General features: G+C 46.1%; 1 protein-coding gene across 1 annotated transcript in view; it reads right to left on the bottom strand.

Annotated features, from left to right (window-relative positions):
- Window positions 1–269: 269 nt before the first annotated feature.
- CERS3 (ceramide synthase 3) overlaps window positions 270–25707 on the bottom strand; it is a 43803-nt gene continuing 18365 nt past the window's right edge. The window contains exons 4-13 of the mRNA XM_077317914.1: window positions 24294–24411; window positions 22134–22252; window positions 20513–20570; window positions 18916–18966; window positions 17746–17838; window positions 16959–17087; window positions 15449–15555; window positions 14257–14413; window positions 11740–11787; window positions 270–1892 (exon numbers count right to left, since the gene is read on the bottom strand). Coding sequence (XP_077174029.1) covers window positions 1758–1892; window positions 11740–11787; window positions 14257–14413; window positions 15449–15555; window positions 16959–17087; window positions 17746–17838; window positions 18916–18966; window positions 20513–20570; window positions 22134–22252; window positions 24294–24411 — 1015 coding nt within the window. The 3' untranslated portion in view covers window positions 270–1757. The remainder of the gene's footprint in view (window positions 1893–11739; window positions 11788–14256; window positions 14414–15448; window positions 15556–16958; window positions 17088–17745; window positions 17839–18915; window positions 18967–20512; window positions 20571–22133; window positions 22253–24293; window positions 24412–25707) is intronic.

Below are 25707 nucleotides of genomic sequence, written 5' to 3'. Positions count from 1 at the left end.
TTAAAAGATGGTTTTCCAGCTAAGGGAGGTATTTTCTAGGATGATTAGTAGGAAACCAGCAGAATAAGAAACAAGAATGTTACATTCTTTTCCTTGTTCCCAAGGGAGGTGGTTTGTTTTAAAACCTAGGCATTAAATGAAAAAAAACAAACTCTGCTATAAAAGGAGTAATTCCATTTCTGCTGTTCCAGAGGCTACGGACAAAAGATGCTCTGCTTTCCCCTTAACACAAAGATGCAGCTTGCCGTTTTTAGTGTTTTATATATATTTTAATTAATTTATTTTTATTACAACATGTATCCCTTGCCTTTCCCTCGTGGCACCAGGCAGTTCAATACAATTCCAATATTAACAAATGTACAAAATACTATAATGCCGCAGAAACCCCCTCCAAAAAAAAAAAAAAAAAGCCTGCAAGCTTAAACCCCCTTAAAAGCCCTTGCAAATAAAACAGCCTGAAGAGTGAGTCCAGAAGGCTTGCTGGCTATCCTGCCTAGCCAGGCTTTCTCAACCAGGATTTCGTGAAAACCTGGATTTCTGTGATGGCCCTGGAAGGGTTTCCTGAATGAGTGGGAGTTAATTAATTTTAATATATATTTTTAAAAATTGTTAAACATTTATCAGGTGACATGACCACATATGATCATGTCGACCCACCCCACCTCCCAAATGGCCAATGATGGGCCTGGAGGGGGTGGTTATGGGAGGGGCCCTGAGTGCTTGTGTCCACAGCTCTGCTTCCCAACCCTATTCTGCATGATCACACCACTTCTGGGGTTCCTCAAAGCCTGAGGAATGTTTCAGGGGTTTCTCAAGGGTAAAAAAGTGGAGAAAGGCTGCCCGAGGCCTTGTGCTACAATATATGCCGGAAAGTTGCATGGAAGAAATTGGTAGGGAGAACTTTGATGGTGATAGACTTCTTTTTTTTCTTGTGGTTGCCTCTGTGAATCACATTTAGAAGAAGAGGAGTTGGTTCATATATACCGCTTTCCTCTACCCAAAGGGGTCTCAAAGCAGCTTGTAATCGCTGTCCCTTTCCTTTCCCCACCACAGACACCCTGTGAGGTAGGTGAGGCTGAGAGAGCCCTGAGATTACTGAAGAAGAAGAAGAGTTGGTTCTTAGATGCCGCTTTTCCCTACCCGAAGGAGGCTCAAAGTGGCTTACAATCTCCTTCCCATTCCTCTCCCCACAATAGACACCCTGTGGGGTGGGTGAGGCTGAGAGAGCCCTGATATCACTGCCCAGTCAGAACAGCTTTATCAGGGCTGTGACGAGCCCAAGGTCACCCAGTTGGTTGCATGTGCATGATGAGCATGAAGCTCATTAAGGAATTCCGTTGCCATGGACTTCCCTCAGGAAAATAATTCGGCTCTTCTGTGGAATATGCGCCGACCACCCGAATCATTCCAAATGCTACCAGGAGCTGAATTCTTAAATTGGGAACTGTTTTTCTAAACACAGCTCAAAACAGGGATCCCCTAAGACTATTTGGAGATCTTCGGGCCCTTGAAGAGCTGAGAAAGATGATGTTTGCCACCTACCCCAATGTGCAGAGTGTCAGAAAGTCGCCCCTAAAGATGGTTTAGTTGAGCAAATTAATCTTTGCTTTCAAAAAAAGAAAAAGAAAAGCTGGACTTTCCTCCAGCTCGATCAACCAGCAATAAAATTGGCAAGGGGCTCCTGTGGAGATGTTGAGGTTTGGCCCTCAGAGGATGGGTTACGGGCCCAGCAAGCAAAACCTCAGGCCTGAAACACACTAGTAATTGTTGTTGTTCAGAAGAGGGTGGCTCGCCTCACAGCTGCCATTCTTGCTTCCTTTTTTGAGGCACTGCTCTTCCATGTCACTGAGGGAATCTTCCTCTTCCTCGTCGCTCCTGTCATCTTTTACTTTCTAGGAAAGAAAATATTTGTCTGTGGTTAATAGATGCCAGTAAGTACCATTCCTGGGGGCCGTGTCATGTTGGCAGGCGAAGGGACAGCAGCTGGGGAAAGAACATCTATTTATTTATATGTAATTTGGTTTATTTATCGTTTGATTCCCACAAGCGGGTTCGAGGTGGCTAGTCTACGCCATTGTCTTCCCCATAACAACCCATGGACTGGACTCTGAAGAAGGAAGACAGGAGGAGAATAGATGCTTTCGAATTAGGGTGTTGGACACGCATGCTGCAAATATGTTGCAAATACCATGGACAGCCAAAGTTACCAACAAGATAGTTTTAGAGGGGAGTAAACCAACTCAAATACTTTGGCCACCTCATGAGAAGGAAGGACTCCCTGGAGAAGAGCCTAATGCTGGGAGCGATCGAGGGCAAAAGAAGAAGGGGACAACAGAGAATGAGGTGGCTGGATGGAGTCACTGAAGCAGTCGGTGCAAACTTAAATGGACTCCAGGGAATGGTAGAGGACAGGAAGGCCTGGAGGATCATTGTCCATGGGGTCGCGATGGGTCGGACACGACTTCGCACATAACAACAACAACAAAACCAACTATGCCATTAGAAGGGAAGATATTGTGGCTAAAACTCACTTACTTTGGACCCATCATACAATCAAACTCACTAGAAAAATCATTAATGCTCAGCACAGTCAACGGCAAAAGGAAACATGATCGCCAAAGGATCCGCTGGCTCGACACACTCAAAGCTGATACAGGGATGACCATGAACCAATTAAAAGAAGCAGTCAGAGACAGGGACGCATGGCAAAGACTTTCCTATAGAATCGCCGAGGGTTGGACATGACTGAATGGATAACATCATCATCCCACAAGCCGGCTTGAGATTTTGCACAGCAGTAAAATATCAAATCACCATTAAGCATAGCTTAAAACAGAGTATGATTTATCTGTTTCCCCTGCTACTTTTCTGTCTTGTATCATACAGGAGGGGAGCCAAGGAGAGGAAGGAGGTCAATAAAACTTTGGATTGTGCAGGGCTCATTCCGCACACATAGGATAATGCACTTTCAATGTGCTGTTCAGACATTAGTCGAATATAATTTATTTGTATATAGCCATAGGCCTTTACAAAACATGAGCCATTAGTATCTGTAACCGCTCCGCGGGAGCGGTATAAATAAATGGCTAAGGGCAAGGGGGGTGGGCAGAGTCCGGGATTGAGCTCATTGGCAACGGACTGATGACTTGGGAGGTGCAAAGTGCCTCCTGACCCACCCACACCTCAACCTTGGCCATCTTCGGCCCACTGCTGCCATTACTGCCGCCCTCGAGCCTCCATAAGGATGGGAAGCCGGGCCCTGGGGCGGGAGGGGGGTGGGGAGGCTTCCCAGTGGGAAAAGGAGTAGGGCCCGGCATTGAATGAACAAATATTCATTGCTACTGGTGTTTTGGGATTTTTAAAAAACAGTTTTTAAAGGGAAAGGGGCTTTTCGGGAGCACGAACACAACTGTTGATTGGCTGTTCTGTTTGATTGATGGCCAGGGGAGGGAAGAAGCGCGGAAAAATATTGCCTCCTTTGTTGTGATTCTGGTGAGACTGGAAACCTGTGGGGAATGGATAGACCCTACTGGGACTTCAATATTCCACTAGAATTGAAGGTGTGCGGAATGATGAAATTCCACTATTCAATATAGCGCTTCTGCATACTGCAAACATTTAGCAACATTGGTCATTGTGCGGAATGGCCCACAGGATTGACTCCTTGCTTGAGGGGAGAAGTGAGTGGGTACCAGTAAACACAATAGGACAATTACGGGGATCCTGGGTACAGTTCTTAGACTGTCGCCCACATTGGTGCTAAATCCATATTCTGCAAATAAAGACGGTAAAGTAAAATAACTGGTCTGGCTGTAGTTTTATCTGCCCCAACTTGTGTCTTAAGTTTCAACAGAAAAAAAAGAAAAAAAAAACAGCAGGAAGAAAAGAATGTTAAAACATAAATTGTCCCCGTTTTCAGATGACATAAACTTCCCGGTGTTCTTTCTTTTCTCTTTATCACAGCAACGTGCAGAAAGGGTATCCAAACAAACAAAACTGACTGTAAATATTGTAGGATAAACTTGGCGCGTCTTCAGATGGAAGGAAGGGGAAACCGCTTTCCCCACATGGACAATTGATGAGGTATCATTTAATTCAAATGGTCCACCAGCAATTCCTCGGTTGGATTCCACTCTGCACTTTTTTTTTCCGTCAAAAGAGGCAACATTTGGAGGGGCCCAAGGATGAAGGCCAACAGGAACATACTGGGTTGGGTGGGGGAAAACAAATCTTCTACGAGTCAAGAAGGCTGAGTTATTGAGGGACTGGTGGAAACTTGGCTTTCTATCAGCTCTTGAGATAGCACATGCGGTTGAATAAGCAAAGAACTTGATGATGATTAGATGTTTCCTGGGTACTTTGAGCTTTAATGTTACTTCCCCCATTAAGCCTGTGTAGGTTTTTGCAGTATGTATGCTGAAGAAGAGAAGTACCACAAGCAAGAATTTTCTCAGCAGTTTTTCTACATACATATCTACACATGGACCCGGATGGCCCAGACTCAAAGCTAAACAGGGTCAGAGCTGATTAATACTTGGACAGGGGACTACCAGGAAAGCCCCAAGTTGCTACACACAGGCAGGCAGTGACAACAGCTGTTCTGACCGGGCAGTGAAATCAGGGCTCTCTCAGCCTCCCCTCCCTCACAGGGTGTCTGATGTGGGGAGAGGAAAGGGAAGGCGACTGTAAGCCGCTTTGAGATTCCTTTGGGTGGAGTAAAGCGGCATATAAGAACCGACTCTTCTTATTCTTCAATTCACAAAGCTATTTGGAGAAATTATTAAGGACTGTGGTCTCTACTATTGCGTATAGTTTGCTGTGCACTGGATCCTATTAAGGAATCCTGGCCCATTTTATGTCAGGCTTCCTCATATCTCGAGGACGTTCAGAAAACAATGATGTTAATATTCCCATTCAAATCTGACTATATAGTTTGCATTCGAACAAGACGTGCTCTATGGTTTCAATTTGGCCTTTTACATAAACATATGCAGTCTGCTGTTTGTAGCCTGTTAGATGATTCTGGGGACATATCCTTATCCTGGATGCTTGAGGCTGATCCTGCAATGAGCAGGGGGTGGGACTAGATGGCCTGGATGGCCCCTTCCAACTCTATGGTTCTGTGTTTTCTATGGACAGATCCTTCTCCTGGATGCTTTAGGCTGATCTGCATTGAGCAGGGGGTTGGACTAGATGGCCTGGACAGGCCCTTCCAGCTCTATGAATCTATGATTCTCTAACCCACACTGTGCATTCTGTCAAGTCCCAATGAAATAAATAACGCAAATAAAACCAATTAAAATGTGCATTATTTAGCAGAGCTTCCAGCTCCACAAGAAATATAAAGAAGCCAATGGAGGGTGAAGAAGAGAGAGAACCCTGGAAAAAACACGGGCTTTTTTTTTGGGGGGGGGGAGAAAAATCTATTCAACAGCCCCATTTTGCATTCTTGCAATTAACTCCAGCTTCTTGTTCGGCCCGAACCGCAGGCCTTTGCAAGCTTCCACACTGGAAGCCACCAAAAGTGACGGTTCACCTGTCAACTAGCTGCTTGACTGAAATCTGGCTGGCTGCTCTAGAGTGTGCAGATTTGGGAGAACGCCCAAAGGCCCTGAGGGACTGCGCTGAATCATTAAGAGTCTCACCAGTTTCCGAGGGGGTCCAATTATAAATCCACTGTTGGCACCAACACAAAGGACCATATCAGAAGCGTTCTGAGGCTTTTGAAATGTCTTTGTGAACCCCAACAGAAAGCTTAAGAGTTGAGCTAAAGGGTTCCTTGTTATGAGGCTTTTATTTCACATTAAGAATGCTTGCTTGGCTGAAAAACAGATTATCGGGGTGGTTGTCCTTGACTGGGAGGACTAATTGCAGATCGTCTGGGGCGTTTGAAGTGGCCCGGTTGGGTCGGCACTTCAGAGGGGCCGATATGGAGCGGGCCTGGAGGTGCCAACTCCAGGTTCAGAAATACCTGAGCATTTGAGAGCAAAACCCAGGAGGGTGGGCACATTACTATGTGAACTTTTCCAAGTAGAGAGGGTGGGATTGAACCCGGGGCTTTCTGCAAGCAGAGCAGGTGCACTACCACTCAAGAGAAAGGTTGTTTCAGGTGGGTGGCTGAGTTGGTCTGCAAGAGCAGAGGAAGATCTGAGTCCAAGAGCAGCTCAAAGACCAATGAGACTCCCAGGGTATCAGCTTTTGACAGTCCAGACACCCCTTGTCAGGTACCAAGACACATGGCTGCCTTGTTCCAAGATAGACCTTGGGTGTATTGAGTTCAGTCATTGACTGAGGCTGGTAGCAGCTCTCCAGGGTCTCAAGCGGAAAGGTCTTTCCCATCACTTGCCACCTTTCTAAAGCTAGAAATGGTAAGATTGAACCCGGGATCTTCTGCAAGCAGGGTAGGTGCTCTCTCACTCAAGGTCACATCGGCACAAGAAGTGGCTGCATACTGTCAGATCGGTGTGTGTGTCAAGGTCAGTGTTATCTACTATGAGTCTCCAGGAGAGTCTTTCACTTCCCCAGCTGGGTGGATGATGGAGTGTCACCAAGTCACACCCAACTTTTGGTGGCCCCATAGGATTGTCAACATAAGAGACCAACTGAGGTGGTTGGCCATTGCGTAGCAACTCAGGACTTCTTAAGTGTCTCCCATCCAAGTAAGAACCAGGGGTGACCCTCCTCAGCTCCCAATATGAGGCCCACTTGGCCCATCTGGGTCAAGGCAAGAGATGGTCAAGAGCTGCTCTACATAGCCGCCCTGCACTTCCTTAGTGGTCTCCAACCAAGTACTAACCAGGGCTGACCTTGCCCAGCTTCTGAGGTCTGACAAGATTGGTGGTTCTGGGCCATCCAGATTCAGAAATATCACCTGCTACCGGATTCTTTTAACTGGAGAGGCCAGGTATTGCACCTGGGACTACCCCTCAGCCTGCACACTGAATTGGCTTTCTTGTGCATCATTTGTCTTCCCTGCGCGGCTTCAGAGATAATGCCTCCTGCATTTCCTGGAATATCACAGTGAAGGAAACCAGAATTCAACTTGATTTTGATCTGCCTGCCAGCAATGTCTCCCTTTCCTCTTCCTCGCCCGACGGCCACCAAGCTATCTTCACACCCTGAGGCCTGATCCCAGGGGACTGCCTGGCAACGCAACAGATGCCGCCGTCCAATTACCGGCGGCAAATGTATTTCTGCCTAGATGCTTTTCACGGGAGAGGAGCAGGACGAGGTGTCAAGCTGTGATGTCAAGCTGGCAAGTTTTAACAGCAGATAAAACATTATGTCAATTGCCCATTTAATGTGGAATAAGGTGTCCCAGGCTCATGCCCTAATTAATTCTAAGGTACCAGAACATTTTTGTGGGTGTGCAGCACATAACAAATCTGCGTACCATGGGTGAACACGCTATACAGAGGCACGGAGAAATTGGCCAGTTTCCACCACAGCTAGGCCGACATGTCCCGCCTTCACCTGTGGTAGAAAAAGTTCATCAGGCATCCCCCCTGTCATTGGTCCCGGTTGGGATTAGCTGGGTTGGAGAGCTGATTGTTGAGTTAGGCCACCATCTTATAACTGTCCTTGTAAAATGTTTTAACATTTAACGGGTTTTGATGGGTTCTCTTGTTTGTATGGTTTTTATTCCGTAAGCTACCTCGAGGTGCCATTTGTCAGGAGAGGCAGGGTATAAACAAACAAACAAACAGTGGTGACACGAATGCAGGGGCCAAAAGCTGCCAAAAACACAGCCATAACAACACGATTGTCAGCCGAGTCCCCAGGAATTACTAAATCAGTAGTCGTAGAGTTTTTAGAGGTCATGGAATTTGCTGGGTGCACCTTGTGAACGAAGAGCCTCTTTTATCCCTCTTAACATTAAATTGGGCAAGATCAAGTCTTAGGTATTTCCCAGCTTACTGGAGATTCCAGTTTTAGCTCGCTTTCGTACATTTCTATTGCTAAACCATTAGTCAATGTTTAAACCAGGGGTAGTCAAACTGCGGCCCTCCAGATGTCCATGGACTACAATTCCCAGGAGCCCCTGCCAGCGAACGCTGGCAGGGGCTCCTGGGAATTGTAGTCCATGGACATCTGGAGGGCCGCAGTTTGACTACCCCTGGTTTAAACCATATATTTTCCCTCCTACGTCTCCCGTATTACTTTGGTATAAACAGGTATATTTTGGATTTTGTTTTCATTGCTCCAGTATGATTCCGTAATAAGCTTACTCCTACTCACCTCTATTGTTTGGCAAGTTTGTGGTCAGTCCGAAAGCACCTGCATTTGTGTCTTTAGCATATGGCGTGTGAAGCCAGGAGATCTGAGGATTCTCTGGCAGCCAGGCAAGGGCCGTTCGAAGGTGGCTTGCAGTTGTGTACTTTGGCCACCTCACGAGAAAGAAGGACTCCCTGGAGAAGAGCCTAATGCTGGGAGCGATTGAGGGCAAAAGAAGAAGGGGACGACAGAGAATGAGGTGGCTGGATGGAGTCACTGAAGCAGTCGGTACAGACTTAAATGGACTCCGGGGAATGGTAGAGGACAGGAAGGCCTGGAGGGTCATGGGGTCGCGATGGGTCAGACACAATTTCACACCTAACAACATCAACAAACCTCCACATTATGGCCTTTAGTGTTCTTTAGAGGAACTACCACCCAAATCCTTGGAGGTATCTCATCTAAAAACTAACCAGGGTTATCTCTGCTTAGCTTCTAAGACCTAACAGGATCAGCTTTGCCTGGGTTATCCAGGTCCAAACTTGTGGGAAGGCAGAAGCGTCCTGGTAATGAAGAAATGGAAAGATTCATTGGATAGATCTCCACAAGATTTTTCTAGTAACATTTCTGCCCTAGTAACATTCTGCTGAGGAATCCTGACAGTAGAATTGGCTTTTCTCCAGTCAAAACTAAGATTTGAGTAGATGGTCACAATACCGACCCCTCCCCGAGGAGAACTTTACATCAGTGGTTCTCAACCTGGTGGTCGAATGACCCTTTCACAGGGGTTGCGGCAGGCAAGCAGCTTGGCTGGGGAGGATGCTATCCACACAACAGCCTTGCATGGTAGATAGAGATAGAGAGTTCATCTGTCCGGAGCAGCAGAAAAGCACAAAATTGGCATTATGGGACAAGAGACAGAGCTGAACTGAAAAACCCCAGAAAAAAAACAATTTATATACAATGATGAACAATGGATCTTCACACCATTGGTCAATTTGGGTTTAATTTCTGTGAAAGAACACTTGCATGATTTTATGGTTGGGGGTCACCTCAACATGAGGAACTGTATTAAAGGGTCGCGGCATTAGGAACGTTGAGAGCCACTGTTGTGGCCAACCCATCAACCATCGACATCCATAGCAGCAGTGGAATAGGCTGCCTAAGGAGGTGGTGAGCTCCCCCTCACTGGCAGTCTTCAAGCAAATACAAACTTTTCCTGGATGCTTTAGGCTGCTTAGGGCTGATCCTGCGATGAGCAGGGGGTTGGACTAGATGGCCTGTATGGTCCCTTCCAACTCTTTGATTCTATGATTCTATGATCTCAGGAGAAGCTAGGAAACCATTTTAGACAACCTTGTGTAAGCTATTGTCAGCTGGAGCGGAAGAGCCTTAGGGGAGGGAAGTATGCCAATGTAATGAATGTAAAATGAATAACAAATAAATAAATAAAGACATTTGTGGTTACCAGACAAAACAGAACAAAGAGACATCACGCTGCACTTATTAAAATCATTAGGGGAGGAGAACAGTCATGCAGACTGCTATTCTTGTCTCTCCACCAGTCCCCAAACCAGTTTATACCATCAGCTGAGTCAACCGGTAAAGCTTATCCCACATCCCATCTAGGCCTTAAAACCCATCGGCTGTTCAGCCAGGAAAAAGGCAGCCATACAGCCGAAGATTATTGCGGTCCAATATTAATTAAACAGACAAATGATGTTCAATGGTAGCAGCTATATATTTGCATCTGTCTAGACTCTAACGTTATATTAAAATCCAAGCCCGCTAACAGAGTCATTCAAGGTTAGTTAGAAGAGGAAACAGATCTCTTGTTCAGATAAGGATCCAGAAATGATCTCGGAGATGAATAAATTACTCAGAAAAAGAAGAAATGCTCAATAGTTTCTAAGGAAGATCTCTCACCGATGCGAGCCCTACATCCCCTTTCCTGGCTGAGGAATCGTTCATGCAAGATATTCTTGTAAGGAAAGGAAAACGTCTCAAAGAGCACGGCGCCTTAAGACTGTAGAAATACTACGGCAACTGATAGCGATTAAAGTATCAAAGGTCCACGGGCAAATATACTTGACACTTCCCTTCCTGAGAAACGTGCCGTTCTTCCACCACAAGGTGGCTCGGTGAAGAAGATTCACAAACCGCAGGGCAAACAGGGATTGCGTTCGGATCCGCTCCTTAAGAGCCAGGGCAGAATCTGCACACATAGGATAATGCACTTTCATTGTTCTTTGGCAGCTGGATTTTCCTATGCAGAACAGTAAAATCTACTTCTAAAGTGCAATGAAAGTGCATTATCTGTTGTGTGCAGAATCTACCCAGATTTTTGTGTAAAACATTCCTCGCGACTTTAGGAATGCTGGAGTGGCATTTTTTCTCGACTGCAGAAAAAGTCTACGCTGCCTCCTGTTCTTCTTTTTTTTAATGTTCCCTTGGCCTAGAAAACTGGTACATTCGAGATTCAGATTGGCCTACTCTGGAACATGTTATTTAATTATTTGTTATCAGGAACATAGGATGAATGTAGGAACACTCAGGTACATGACCGCATTATTCCTTTCATGGGCCCTGGGCACTTCGGCCTCTCATTATTATAATAACAATACTTTTATTTTATGTATTTATAATTCGACAAGTGGGGAATTCTGTTAGTCTTTCATGCTACTGAACAGTGCCTCTGAAGTGTCTACCCAGAATGTTCCACTGTTGGTCTATTTGTTGAGATCTAGCTTGGTAAGATCTAGATGGAATAGGTATTGCCCTCAGAATGCTCTTCTGGAGTTTGATGAGATCTTTAGGCCAAAGATGATCAGCCAGACCTACCCAGCAGAAGTGAATTGAGGAATAAGGGTAAAGTTAAGGGTATCCTCTGTGCAAGCACCAGGTCATGTCTGACTCTTGGGGTGACACCCTCTGGCGGTTTCATGGCAGACTGAATATGGGGTGGTTTGCCAGTCATTACTGTTTACCCCCCAGCAAGCTGGGTACTCATTTTACCAACCTCGGAAGGATGGAAGGCTGAGTCAACCTTGAGCCAGCTCCTGAGATCGAACTCCCAGCCTCATGGCCAGAGCTTCAGACAGCATGTCTGCAGCCTTACCACCCTGTACCACCAGAGGCCCTGAATTGAGAGATATCATTCACCAAATCAGTAAGGGAGAAGAGGAGAGTAGGAAACAATCAACCAGTTTATAGCCAATCGCTGGAGCGATCCGTCTCCCTTGAAGTCAAGGCACCAACCATGATTACATCTTTCATGAGGAAGGTGGGAAACTTCCATGCATGGGTCCCAGGGGGGAAAAGGTGATTCAGAGGGCATGTGATTTGTACAGATCTCAAGAGAATCAGCAGAATGTCCCATCTGTGGAACGAGTCGTAATGCAAAAGAGATGAATCAAGATTTTGATTTTGGCTGGGTTCAGAGATTCAGGTAGATTCCATGGGATGCAGAGCCAAACACTGACACCCTTTTCCTGGGGAGAGCATGCAGAGGTTGGATTGGCTTACCTCATCATCTCCTGTTTTAGCCCAAGCTGGGAGAGGAATCCTGAGGACCTGGAAAGGGTAACCAGCTATAGAATGAGCAACAGCCAAAAGGGCAGTGACAGCTTGGATTCATTCCCAGCAGAATCCGGAGGCATTTTTTTTTCCTTTTAAGAAACTGGTAGAAAAAGATTTCCCAACAGCAGCTTCTCGGGTTGCCGACTCTGGCTTGGGAAATTCCCAGTGAATTGGAGATGGTAGCCAGGTAGGGGAAAGAGCTCAGTGGGTATAATGCTATCACTCTAGGACCTCCAGTTCTCCTAAACTCTATGGTATAGCATAGAGTCTGAAGCTGCTGTTCATCTAAGGGAATGGATCTTCACAAGTCTGGAGATCAGTAGTAATTTGGGGAGAATTCCATGTTGGAATATGCAAGATCCGTAGAGTGTATTCAACAGTATAAATGTATATCCTGCAGGTCAGGAGACGTCAGAGGAGACGAGTAGTTTAGAATAGGAACTTCCTAGAGTTTTTCAAATACTCTCTTCCAGTTTCCTGATTGGCTCTTTGGAGACTTCCTGCTCCTTTGAGTAGGCTTCCTCCGTGCGTGCCTCCAAAACACACACAGAAAAAATGACTGCAGACGACAATTAGAACAGTGAGTTAAGTCGCTTTCTCTCTCTCTTTCTCCTTTCTGTGCAAAGTGACTTCCTTCCTTAATAAAAACTATTTTATTCTTTAAGCGGCCTGGTGCTGCCAACATTCCAGGCCTGGAAGAGGGCCATGTAAGCTGCTCCCTATTTTCAGTGCATGAGAGGGTATGGGAGAAGAGCATCAAGAACAACTCTGCCCTTAAGGAGGTTCTGAGGTTGCACATAGACCGTTTAGAGGGCAGTGCTTTCACAGGCAACCTCCAGCACAATCCAGGGCAGGAGCATTTTAGGGAAACTCTTCTTCCTGGACTGCTGCAGAAACAGAAGAGCAGGAAGAGAAACTAGTGACAGCTACAGGTCGCAATTGCTTTAAATGGTGGGAAGAGCCAACATATTACAGCTGACTAATGGTCATTCAACTGCCTCAGACCATCACACCTACCTGCCTGAATCTAGGACTACCTAGTACTTTTTCAAAGATTCCTGTGTTTTACAGGCCTTCCTTCATGAGCTTGCCCGTAAGACAAATTCTTCTTAAAAATTTTTTTTCAAGCATTCACATGGCTACTGGCTTTCTCAGCCAGCTTTGCCATCTCGGTGGAAAACAGACAAAGCGTGACATCATCCCACACTAAAAAAGAGCCACTGTGTGCTTATTGCCGCTGTGGGTGCCCAAGCGCCAGTTGGCTGCCCATAAAATACAGTGTAAAATATTGATCAGGTCTATCTTTATCCAGATCTAGAAAAAGCCATATTTGTCATGATGGGCAGTATGATGAAAGCATGGGACCTATGCAAATGAAGAGGCGGGGCCACAAAATAGGATTTGTTTTTGACGAAAGGGGTTACGGGGATGGGGACAGGGGGCGGGACAAGAACCAAATTGGTGAGATCTCTAGGTACATCTTTTCTCTCCTATTAGCCACGAGCATATATGATAGAGAGCATGGGCTATTTAGTTTACAAGTAGTAAATAAATATAAACGAACAGTTGCCATTCACACTTAAGGAAAAGAACTCAAAGACAGAGCACCGTTATAATGAGGGCAAAGCTATCTTTTGTCACTGTAACCAGGTGGCTCAACAGGTATTGACAGAATTCCCGGCGTAAAGTAACCCTGCATGCCAAATGTTTTAATTTCAATTTCAATCAGAAATGCACGAAGACCATAGGACAGGGGTAATCAAACTGCGGCCCTCCAGATGTCCATGGACTACAATTCCCAGGAGCCCTTGCCAGCATTCGCCAGCGAATGCTGGCAAGGGCTCCTGGGAATTGTAGTCCATGGACATCTGGAGGGCCGCAGTTTGACTACCCCTGCCACAGGACAACCCATTGCAATGCACCAAGGATCACCCACCCTACTACAGGCAGCCCCTGCTCCTACGATCCGGACCCTACTTGATGGAGAAAGGGGAGCAAAAATGGGTGGGGGGCAGTGACATGTGATCTCATGATGCACATCAAGAAGACATAACATTGTGGCACTGAATGACCCTCTAGGCATTTCCCAAGTCTCTATGGCAACAACTAGAGATTCATGACATTCCTAGAGCCAATGATTTCCAGAGTTTTTGCCTTCCCAGTGAGATTATCATAACAGCAAGAATTTGGGCAGCGTGCAGACCTTGTCTACGTAAATAAATCTTCACATTCTTCCCTTTCTTCTCCCCTTCCACACCTCCCGTTTCTCATCTTTTCACATCCCTGGAAATTTTGTATATCCCTGGGGCCAAAGCTTAAATATTTTGCTCATGTTCTTGCATAAAAGTAGCAAACGAAAATCTATTTATTGCCATTAGTTCAGCCCCAACTGAGGGTTCAGTCTTGTTTCTTGTCCCGAGGCCAACCCAGGTGCTGTGACTGGAACCCCAGGAGGTGTCTTACCTGTATGAAAATGAACTTCCTCAGAATCCTGAACACTAAGTAGCCCCAGTAGATATGTAGACCTTGTAGAATCAACAGCTGGCCATTGAAAAAGAAATATGCGATGACGATCGTCGTCGTATAATAAATAGGATAATAAAGCGAGGCCCGAATGATCCTGAAACACAAAGATTATGATTCACAGAGTGCACAATGGGAAATAATAATACAATACCTCCTGGGTAGTCCATACAAGCTGTGCAATCCTTTCCCTGCAAAATGTGCCTAGCCTACCTCTCAGGACTGTTGTATTATTACCCTTGCAACAATGCTAAAAAGTGTTTTTTTTTAATTCTCTAAGGCAGAGGTTCCCAACCTTGTTGGGCCTGCAAAAGCACTTTGGAATTCTTTTTTTTAAAAATAAATTTAATTTGTATTATTAGTAAGAAAGAAGAAAAGAATGATACATTACATATAGGAAAAAAATGCAGAATTCGGGAGATACAGGAGATCACCCCGAAATGAATTTAGGAGTATTAGTTTGCCATTGTTCACCCTTACTGAGAAAATCCAGATAATAATGCCGTTTTTCTTGGAATTCGGGGCAATGACGTGGCTACAAAATGGCCTTCACGTGAAGCAGGACTGCCGTGAAAGGCAACGACAAAATGTTGGGATGTCCTACCAAGAAAGGAAGTGTCTCCAAATGGAACTGGTGGCCGAATTCTTGGCTACTGTGATACAAAAGGACAGTCAGCTAGGCAAGAATCAGGTCTAGACCAGGGGCACCTACAACTGGTGGAAATTACTGATTGCTGGGCATTCTGGAAGAATCTACTGTTGGTTACTGCTTATTTTATTCTTTTATTTGTTTATCTAGACTATGTAATTTTATGTTAATTATAATTATGAATTACCCTTGTTCTTATGATATTTTATATGCCATTAAAGGTTTTTTGAATTTGATTTGATTTGGATGCTTCCAGCATTTCCTGCTCCAAGAAGGAAGTCTTTGCTTTGGGGAAGGCATGTTTTGGGGAATAAGGAACTGAGCATCATGGCACGTGTGCATGTGGGTAACTGCTCTAAAGTGTTATATGGAAGTTATTGTTACAGCAACACCAGAAATAGCAATAATTATGTTATTCCTAGCAAGGTGCATCGCACCTCAGGGTGACCCAGGGAGGTGACGTTGGCCACAAACTCCACTCACCAGAAGGGCAAGAGAATGAGCCTCGTGATGAAGAACATGAAGGAGAAGATGACGAAGAAGACGCTGCAGGTGGTCTCCCAGTGAGCGTAGTTGAATATCTTTGCAGCCTAAATCCCAAACAAATCCATTATGAGGCATTAGGGCAGGAAGCAGAAGGACCTTCAATACACACGCATGAGACACGCCCATGAAGCTGCCATTGGCCCATCAGGGTCTGTCTTTTCTGCTCAGACAGGCGGCAGCTCTAAGAGGTCTCCCGTATCATTTCCAGCCTCCCGAATGCCAAGCAGGGGGTCTGATGCTGAGCCACGCCCCCTTCTCGAGCATCCCCCATCCTTGCCTGTTTGAACCCTGGTTTTCAGGTGCCTTGGGCGTCTACTTTTGCTTTAGAGTGGCACATTTTATTAGCACGTTTGTTTGCTTATAAAGAGATTACAGAGAACAGGTAGCTTTTGGGGAAGAAGGCATCGTCACGATCATGCAGATATATTACTAGATATACAAATGGAGAAAGCAAAGGCTGAATAAGTCCATGCTTTTAAGTCAGACTTGGTCCATCAAAGCCATCCTGTCACTTTCCAGGGTTCTCAGACATAGGTCTTTCACATCCTGTATGACCTGCCCCTTTTCAACAGAAGATGCTGGGGATCGAACCCGAGACCTTTTTCATGAATTACCACTAGGCTCCCATGAAAGCAGCTCTCTAGGGCCTTCCATATCACTTCCTAACTGATCCTTTCAACTGAATGTGGGACCTCGTGAGGCAAATTAGCCTCTCTGCCTATGCTTCCCAAAGAGCACTATGCTCAGCCAACATCAACTGGCCAAGGATCCCTGGCCCCAAAGAAGCACATTTGGCCTCAACCAGGGCCAGCTGGTTGAGCTCCCAGAAGAGATCAGGGCCCTTCCACAGGGCCTGCAAAACGGAGCTCTTCCACCAGGCATTTGATTAATGCCAGTGTCAATGTTGATGATACCGCATTCATGACACCGCACTGTAATAAGTAATTTATGCTCGTTTTAAACCATCCCGGGCCACAAGGAAGGGCAATATATAAATCAAAATAAATAGATAAATAAAATACACCTGGAGAAACCTCACACAAATGCAGACCAGCGCTCTGTGTAGGACTCTAGGGTCCACCCCAGTCACCTGAACAATTCAAAAAGCCACTAAATAACCGCATCAAAGAGCACCGGACACGAGATGGCTGGTTCAAGAGTGGCAGTCTATAAATCGAATGAATGGATGGATGAATGAATGAATGGATGGATGGATGGATGGATGGATGGATGGATGGATGGATGGATGGATGGGTGGATGGGTGGGTGGGTGGGTGGGTGGGTGGGTGGGTGGGTGGGTGGGTGGATGGATGGATGATGAGAGAGAATGCTGGATGGATGGATGGATGGATGGATGGATGGATGGATGGGTGGGTGGGTGGGTGGGTGGGTGGGTGGGTGGGTGGGTGGATGGATGAATGAATGAATGAAGGCAACCATTTTTTACCTCAAGCCAGAAGTCTGCGCAGTCATGGACGATTATCACCAGCGTCCCCAGGCGGACGTAATTGGCACTGTAGGAGCAAAACATCAAGGCAAGGGCTGCGAAGTGGTGGATGACGTGGGCTTTGAAATCCTACGGGGAAAAGATGTCAATTCCCTCCCCCTTCTGACAAGTGATTTTGTCAAAAGAGATGAGCATGCCTGAACTCGAGGGAACTTGTGGAATTGCTGGGGGAAGAAGGCAGTGCCGGGGAGGCCTCGGATGTTGAAACATGTTCAGAAGAGGGTGACTAGGATGACTGAGGGAGTTGGATCCATGCCTTCTGAGGAGAGGTTGACAGAGCTGGCTAAGTGTCACTTGGAAATGAGGAGAGCAAAGGGCGAGATGATAGCTGTGCTTAATTATGTAAAAAGTAGACAGATTGAAGAGGGGACCAACTGGTTTATACACTTTTAGAGACAAGGACTAGGAGTGATGGGTTCGAAATACAGGAAAGGAGGTTCTACCTAAATATTAGGAAGCACTTTCTGGCAGGGAGGGCTGTTCGTAGACGGAATATGCTGCCTCGGAGGGTGGTGGAGTCTCCTTCATTGGAAGTTTTTGGGAGATTAGAGGAGCACCTGTCAGGAGGGTGTCATCTTTAAGTCCCTGAGAAGGGGGTGGGGGTAAACTGGCTGGCTCTTTTTGGGGTCTCTTCCAGCTCTGCCTAATTCTGATTCTGTTAATCACTAATGAAACAGATTGAAAATTGGGAAACATTCTCAAAATACATCAGTGATGAACCGCTTACCTTCCTTTTGGTGTCCATTCCCAGGGTGAACAATAGCGACCAGTAGAAACTCATCTCAGCCACATAATACCAGTACTGGGATGGGAGCAAGCTCTGTGGGGACAGAGAGGGAAGAAAGGAGGGGGGAGGGGGAGGGAGAGAATAAAAATGAATTCATTGCTTATCGGGTCAAGAACGCAGCAACTTTAGAGGGGGAATGCAGCCCATCAACCCCCACCAAGAGTTGCCGGTCCCCTGGAGTGGCTGATGGGGGTACACTTAGCAGGAGTGGGGAAGAATGTGGGGTGATGTTCTGGTTTTGGGGGTAAAACTCTATGTAGGCACATCACTTTAATTTCCAGCATTCCTCGCTTTGGGGGGAGTAATTCCCCCCTGCTGGCTTGCTGGTTGGTGGCAGAGAGGTGGAGGCTGAAAACAGGAGAACCTCCACTGGAGGGTCCAGCATCCCAGTCCCCAACCTTTTTGAGTCTGCACCACAAAATGGCTGCCACAGGAGGTGCAACCGGCCACAAAATGGCTGCCATGGCTTATTTTCAGTCAGACTGTGATGACAGTTATTGCCAAAGCAAAATCGGTATTGGCCAGTCAGAAGCCTTGCTGGGCAGGAGCTCCACCTGGCTCCATCTTGGTTGCCAGCTCTGGCTTGGGAATTACCTGGAGACTTTGGGGGTGGAGCCAGGATGGGGGGGCAGGACTTCAGTGGACTATAATGCTGTGGAGTTGACACTCCAAAGCAGCCATTTTCTCCAGGAAAACTGCTCTCTGTCACCTGGAGATGAGCTATAATTCCGAGAGATCCCCAGGTCCCACCTGGAGAGTGGCATCCCTACTCCACCCACTTTTGGAACAACTTGACAGGTGCCAGGAGAACTGTGGGGCCCATAGATACCACGTTGGGGGGCCACTGAGTATAAACACTGGGACTGGGGATCAGAGGTAGTTGCCTCTTGGGCTGTTTCAGGTCCGAAAAAGGATGTGGTGGGAGCGACTTAAATTTCCTCCCGCTGGGTCCTGTGGTCCTGCTTCAGATCAGCTCACTCCAGGGCCAAGCACCCATGTTTCTATCTGGACACATGGAGGGTATCTCTGCTTGGACCTAGAAGTCCTTTTAAACAAGGAGTAACACCATTCAAAAAAGGGGGAAAGGTGATAAAGTGGAGCAACGCTTACGTGAAACGGGTAGTCGACCCAAACGTACCAAATGTCATGAAACCAGGGCTTCTGCAAGAGAACAGAATCAGGATATAGGATGAGGGCCACCACAATGTTACTCCAATGACTAAGCAGCTAAGCTGTGTATCGGGAGGTCCCCAATTCAAATCTCACTGCACGCCTGGTATCTTACGCGAGGCATATTCTCTCAGCTCTGCCTGCAACCTGGCCTCCCTCTGCAACCCACTGGCCTCCCTTGAAGGGTGGCTGTACCTGGCCTTATTACAGCAATTGCCAGCCATAACAGGACACTACAAAACAGTAAACTTAGAATTAAAAATTAGTGGTTAATAAAACAGATCAGCCAAGAGGTAAGAGCTACATCGCGGCTATAAGTTGTCTGATCTTAATTAAAATTGCACAGGACTCTGCAACTTGGAAGGAGGGGACGGCATTCACTCCCATAAGAGGCTCCCCTTTAAACCTCCTCCCGCAAAGATATCTCTGTTTGAGATAACAATGACAGTAATAATTGAGACCCAATCATAGGTTAAGAGGGTTGGGTTCGAATCAGGAAAAAACAGATTCAAACCACAGTTCTTCACTGGAAGCTCCCTGGTGATCTTGGGAGCCAGCCATCCCCTCTTAGCCTCATTTACCTTACAGGGTTGGTGTGAGGATAAAACAGAAGACAGGAGGGCAATGACTGGGTTGGATTATACCCCACTTTTCACTAGCTGAAGGAGTCCTAAAGAGGCCTACAAATCCCTTTCCCTTCTTCTCCCCACAACAGACATTCTGTAAGGGAGGTGAGGCTGAGAGAGCTTTAAGAGAATTGCTCTGTGAGAACAGTCCTAAAAGAACTGTGACTAGCCCAAGGTCGCCCAGCTGGCTGCATGGGAAGAGGTATCAACCCTGGTTCTCCAGTTTAGAGTTTGCCACTCTTAACCACGACACCACAATGGTCCTCAATTCATTTTTACACTACTTTTCACTACCCAAAGGAGTCCAAAAGCATCTTACAATCCCCTTCCCTTTCCTCTCCCCACAAGAGACACCCTGTGAGGGAGGTGGGGCTAACAGAACTGCCCTGTGAGAACAGCCCTAAGAGAGCTGTGACTGGCCGAAGGTTGCCCAGTCAGCAGCATGGGAAGGAGTGGGAAATCAAACCCAGTTCTCCAGATTAGAGGCTGCCGCTCTTAACCACTCCACCTCACTGATACATAAGCTTCTTTGGGCTCCCCTGAGGGAGAAAGGTGGGGAGAAATTGTTTTCTTTTGCCATGATGCTCTAGAACAATACTTGAAGCCAGGGGTAGTCAAACTGCGGCCCTCCAGATGTCCATGGACTACAATTCCCAGGAGCCCCTGCCAGCATTCGCTGGCAGGGGCTCCTGGGAATTGTAGTCCATGGACATCTGGAGGGCCGCAGTTTGACTACACCTGCTTGAAGCCTTTTTAAAAACTCTCCTATGAAAAACAGTCGCTCTCTGAGCACGCCCAAGTGAAGTCAGTCCATCAACGTCAAAGCTCAACAAACAACCAAACCACTGATAGATTAACAAAACCACAAAACAAAAAGCCTCCCCCCCTCCCGACCCTTCAATTGAACTTACGTCATAGAGAATTGCAAGTCCACCGATACTTGATAAGAAATAGAACACGAATCGCCAGCTGCAGGGATGAAATGGCAGAAGGACCAAGAAATCATTTAACTCACACAGTACAGAGGTGTAAAACAGATGCAGCGCTGTTTGATGCCCTAGTCGTGCTTAGGAATTCTACTCTCTGTCCTTCACTTCCCCTCTTAAGCATGAATCTCCCCGCTGGCATTTCATTTTCAAAGCACAACCGTGATGTAACGATAACTGGCACTGTTGTGATCCACAATAACTTTAGCACTGTTTGCATACCTAACCGTGGTTGGCTGTGCTTTGAAGCAAACCGCGGTTTTTGGAAAACCCTAGTGTGGGCAGAAAGTGAAAGGAGAAGCTCTGAAAAGGAAAGAGTAAGAAGATTCACACCAGGCAAGGGAGGGAGGACAAAAGGGGAGGAGGAGCCTTTGGGCTTACGATTGAGAAGTCTATGTCCTCCGTAGAGGACACTCTTCAAATAGGCCCAATCCATAACTGCAGCCTACCTTGCTCATTTTACCATGAGCCTGCCTCTGGCAGAGAGGGCAGGTTATAAATTTAAATTAATTAAATAAAAATACTGGGGTTATACAGCTGTACAAAAGCTGCCAGTCCCTGGTGACAACTCTTGTATAAAAAAGAAGAGTTGGTTTTTATATCACACTTTTCCTGTGATGTAGGTGAGGCTGAGAGACCTATGACAGGATTGCTATGTAAGAACGGCTCTAACAGGGCTGTGACTAGCCCGTCACCCAACTGGCTGCATGTGGGGGGGCAGAGAATCAAACCCAGCTCTTCAGATTACAGGCTGCCGCTCTTAACCTCTGCACCAACCCAGTACATGACAGGCAATGAGGAGGCCTAACTGGGATCATGAACACGTGGGGGGGTGGGGGAGCCTCCTCTCATGCTGGTGTCTGGAGCCAAAATGGCCCAGGGGATGGGAGAGGCGTTTTGACTTGTTGGGACAAAGAGTGGCTCCCTATATCCCCTGGAACACTTTCAGCGCAAGGGAAATGGTGCAGGAGGAGGAAATGCTGGGCCTGAATTGGGCCCTGTGGCACTTTTATACAGAAGTTACCCCACAACATTAGATCCTGAGAGAAGTAGAGGTTTTGTATCCAAACACATCACCTCGAAGTGATGATTTCCCTGGGCATGCAAGAAAGGGCCACCATCCCTTCTGCCCACCCACTTGCAATCTGCCTAAATTCACAGAACAACTCTGCTCCATCTTCTCTGTGACAGCCCTTCAAGTATTTGGAGATGGTTATCATCTTAGTCCCCTTCTCTCCAGGCTAAACAGACCAAGCTCCCTCCACCTTTCCTCATACAACTTGGTCTCACCATCTTCGTAGTCCTCCTCTGGATGTGCCCCAGTTTCTCTGCATCCTTCTTCATTTATGGTGCCCAAAACTGAACTCAGGACTCCAAGTGAGGTCTTACCAGAGCGGAGTAAAGCGGGTACCATCACCTTGCATGATCTGGACACTATACTTCTCTTGATACAGCCCCAAATCCTATTTCCCTTTTTAACCACCTGGAAACCTTCCACCTGCAAAGAGGATGCTCTGCCCGAAAGTCCCAAGTAAGCCTCTCTTACCAAGCTTCTTGCAATTTCTTATGCACAGTTGGAATCTCCATATTTCGCCGCCGCCTAAACCATTTTTCCACCAGGTGCACCGTCCAGTTGCACTTTTTGGCTAATCTGCGCATCTCTGCCTGCAGGGGAAAAGTGAGGAAGGAGACAATCAGAGGCACGGGTTTTCTGTCGAGCCAACTCCGTTCTAAGTCAGTAGCTATTACAACTGGGTCAGGCTGCTTCTTCCTGAAAACTCCTTCCTGCATTCCCACTTGGGGGAATGGGGGAATTACTCTTTATTCCAGACTGATTCATCTTGGAAAGGTGTGATTTTGTGTGTCAAAAGTGAGAAACCACAAATTTATTGCAGTGTTGTTTTTGTTTTCAAAACAGTGTCGTTCAGCACACTCCCAAATTTTGCAAGAGTGATGAATTATTCAAAATGCACCTTGCTAACTTCTTGCATTAACAACAAAACATCTTTGCTTCGTTGCACAGGGGCGTGGTCCAAAATATATCTTCCATCTTAATCTAATACACCTGTCACCTAAAAGTGACAGCCATTTATTAGCTTGGAAGGCCACTTTCCAGTTTCCAGCACTATACAAAAATACGTTAAACTTTTTACAGGCATATCGATACATCTTCGCAATTAGCTGATATATTACAGGAAACATTAACTCTAAAAGAGTTGTTTTCTTTTGCCATGATAACATGTCTTGGACCGTCCCATGTAGAGCAATCCCTTTCTGAACATGCCCAAATACTTTCTAATGCCTGGTAGGACTAGATGGGCTTTAAGTAGAGACCTTGAACCCTGAAGAAACCCTCCTAGTTCCATATTACCTGGCTCGCCAAAAGGAGATGATTGGCCAAAGCGGACCCCTGCTGAGTATAAACATCTCTAAGTCTCCTGGAAGTTCTTTTGCTTGTAAATCAAAAGGATTAGAAGAACATAGCTTTCCTTCCGGAGCCTAAAATGAATGCAGTCCAACTTTCTCCAACTGAAACTTTCTCCAAATTAAATTAATTTCTTCCACAAATCTCATCACTTAATTTATCCCTCCATAGCGGTAAATTAGCATACAACATAATGGAGATGTTATACAGATTCAAGGACCAAACAGGGATTACATGCTGCATTTATAAGGTTCCCATTTGTCTGGATTTAATTATGAGGGCAAACATAGAGAAGGAAATAAATATGTCAAAATTGGGGATTAATGGGCAGATGTATCCTTAATTGTGGATTGCTGATAGTAATTAATGGAGACCTGCCATTACGTGCCATCTGATTTCTCTCAAGCATGGAGGCAACCTTACAGCATCTTCTTCTTTGAAGTGAAGTGAATGGCTATGTAGAATTATCTCCCTGTCCGCACACCAATGAAAGACATTCCCATCTACCATTCCAAATTAAATGAAGTCCTACTATTCATTACATCACATTATAATCTACTTTCCCAATCTACTATTCAAATTTAGAAATAAAAGAAAATAAAGAAGATGCAGGTCCCTTCTGGTGGATTGGTCTTGCAAGAGATATTCTCTGGGCACACTTCTAGCTTTGTAAATCTGTTCCTTGACTTCATCAGGTGGATGTTTTAGTTCCAAAAAGGGTTGTTGCAGACCCCTCCGGGGAGAATCTCTGCCTGTAGGGTTGGAGCAAATCCATAGAGTCCATACATCTGTGTTCTCACCAATCCCCCAGAAAGGACATACATCCTCTTAATTTTATCTCTTGAGTAGCACATCAGAATTGTAAGGTAATGTAGCGAATATTAGTATGTGATGTAATTTGGAACAGGAGTTTAAAATGCAAACTAAGCTCGTTATTCCTGTTTGGTCCTTGAATCTGTTCAACATCTTAATTATGCTGTATGCTAACGCACTGCTCATCCTCTACTTATATGAAGGACTGGTAACTTCCATTTCATAGTATCTGAAGAATCGTAGAATCCTAGAGTGGGAAGGGGCCACAAAGGCCATGTAGTCCAACCCCCTGCTCAGTGCAGGATCAGCCTCAAGCATCTGGGATAAGTATCTGTCCAGCTGCTGCTTGAAGACCACCAGTGAGGGGGAGCTCCACAACTCCTTAGGCAGTCGATTCTACTGCTGAGTGAAAACATTTCTCCTGATACCACCCCCCCCCACACACACACACACACACGTGTTGTCTACCTGTGATGGCTTTTTTGTGCACTCCTTGAAATATTCCTCCAGCGTGGGGTTGGGCTGGGGTAAGATTCGCTTCACTTGCTTGATGCCCAGAGCGTTTGCCAGAGGAACAGCAATACATCTGGAAAAACAGGAAGGGGGAGAATTAGCTTGGAAGATGCAAACGCATCCAGGAGCAAGAACTGGGGATTCCCGGATGTCAGACACAAAGAACTGGCTTTTGCACAGGAAGCACTGTTTCCACCCACAGTACGCGATTTTTCAATGATGGGAGTGAATGGTAGTCATTCTCTTATGCAATGGGAGGGAGAGAAGGGAGTGGTGCTTAGAGACACAACTGGAAATTGGGGTGGGGGAAGGCATCAGTTCTGAGCCTCTAATGATCCCGGTATCTGGAGCAGAGGTTGAGTTTTAACGGGCTCAACAATGTGCAGACTTCCTTCCTTCCTTCCTTCCTTCCTTCCTTCCTTCCTTCCTTCCTTCCTTCCTTCCTTCCTTCCTTCCTTCCTTCCTTCCTTCCTTCCTTCCTTCCTTCCTTCCTTCCTTCCTTCTTTCTTTCTTTCACCTGGCCCATTTCCGGTCAACATGTCCGTGAACTGTTTGCTTCAGGTGATTTTAATCTCGGACAGTGAGATGAACTAGTCCTAGTCCCATAAAAAAAAAACTAGGGCAAAGATTGAAACTGGCCTTCTTATCTTGCTTTAGTAGACATATCTTATATTCATCTGCAGAACAGTGCTCACACCGTTTGTCTTTTAGTGGTTAGGAACCCATCAGTGATTTAAATAATATCACTGGATTATGATAGACAAAGTTTAGAGCTGATATTTTTCAATAAATGCACATTATTAGATTTCCCTAGATTGAAGTCCCAGAAGAGGAACAAGGAAGACGGCCTGAGGGGTAATTTGGGCTTTCTGATTATCCGTAAAAGTGATCAGCTGGAAACTGATTTGCTTTTGAAACCTATTTGTTGCTAAAAAATACATTTTCCCACACCAAAACAGCCTCAGTGGGACTTGTTTGCCCTGCTGTGGTGCTCCAGGTGCCACCATCTGTGCACATTGGGGCAAAAAGAGCATCCCCTCCCTCATCCACCCATTCACACACACATGGACCTACATGAATCAGACCTCGGTTCTTCATGGTGAGCATTGTCTACTCAAATCAGAAGCAGCTCTCCAAGGTCTCTAGCCTGGAGATGTTTTTCATGTTACCCAGCAAATTCGCACCACGGACATCACTCTTGGGCTTTGGGTTGATGCTTTAAGTAAAAGTCTTTATTTGGAGAATCAGGATAGGGACCAGCACATTGTGTAAGCTCAAAGACAGGATTCTTGACAGAGACACTGAGTCAGGAGGCTGCAAAGCATATATACCTGAGCTACGCAAGGGGGGGGGGCATCGGGGCAGCGTT

Source organism: Paroedura picta, chromosome 18 (assembly GCF_049243985.1).
Source record: "Paroedura picta isolate Pp20150507F chromosome 18, Ppicta_v3.0, whole genome shotgun sequence".
Lineage (NCBI taxonomy): Eukaryota > Metazoa > Chordata > Lepidosauria > Squamata > Gekkonidae > Paroedura > Paroedura picta.
The sequence above is the reverse complement of the archived record's forward strand: the minus strand, read 5'-3'. Positions and strand labels throughout refer to the sequence as shown.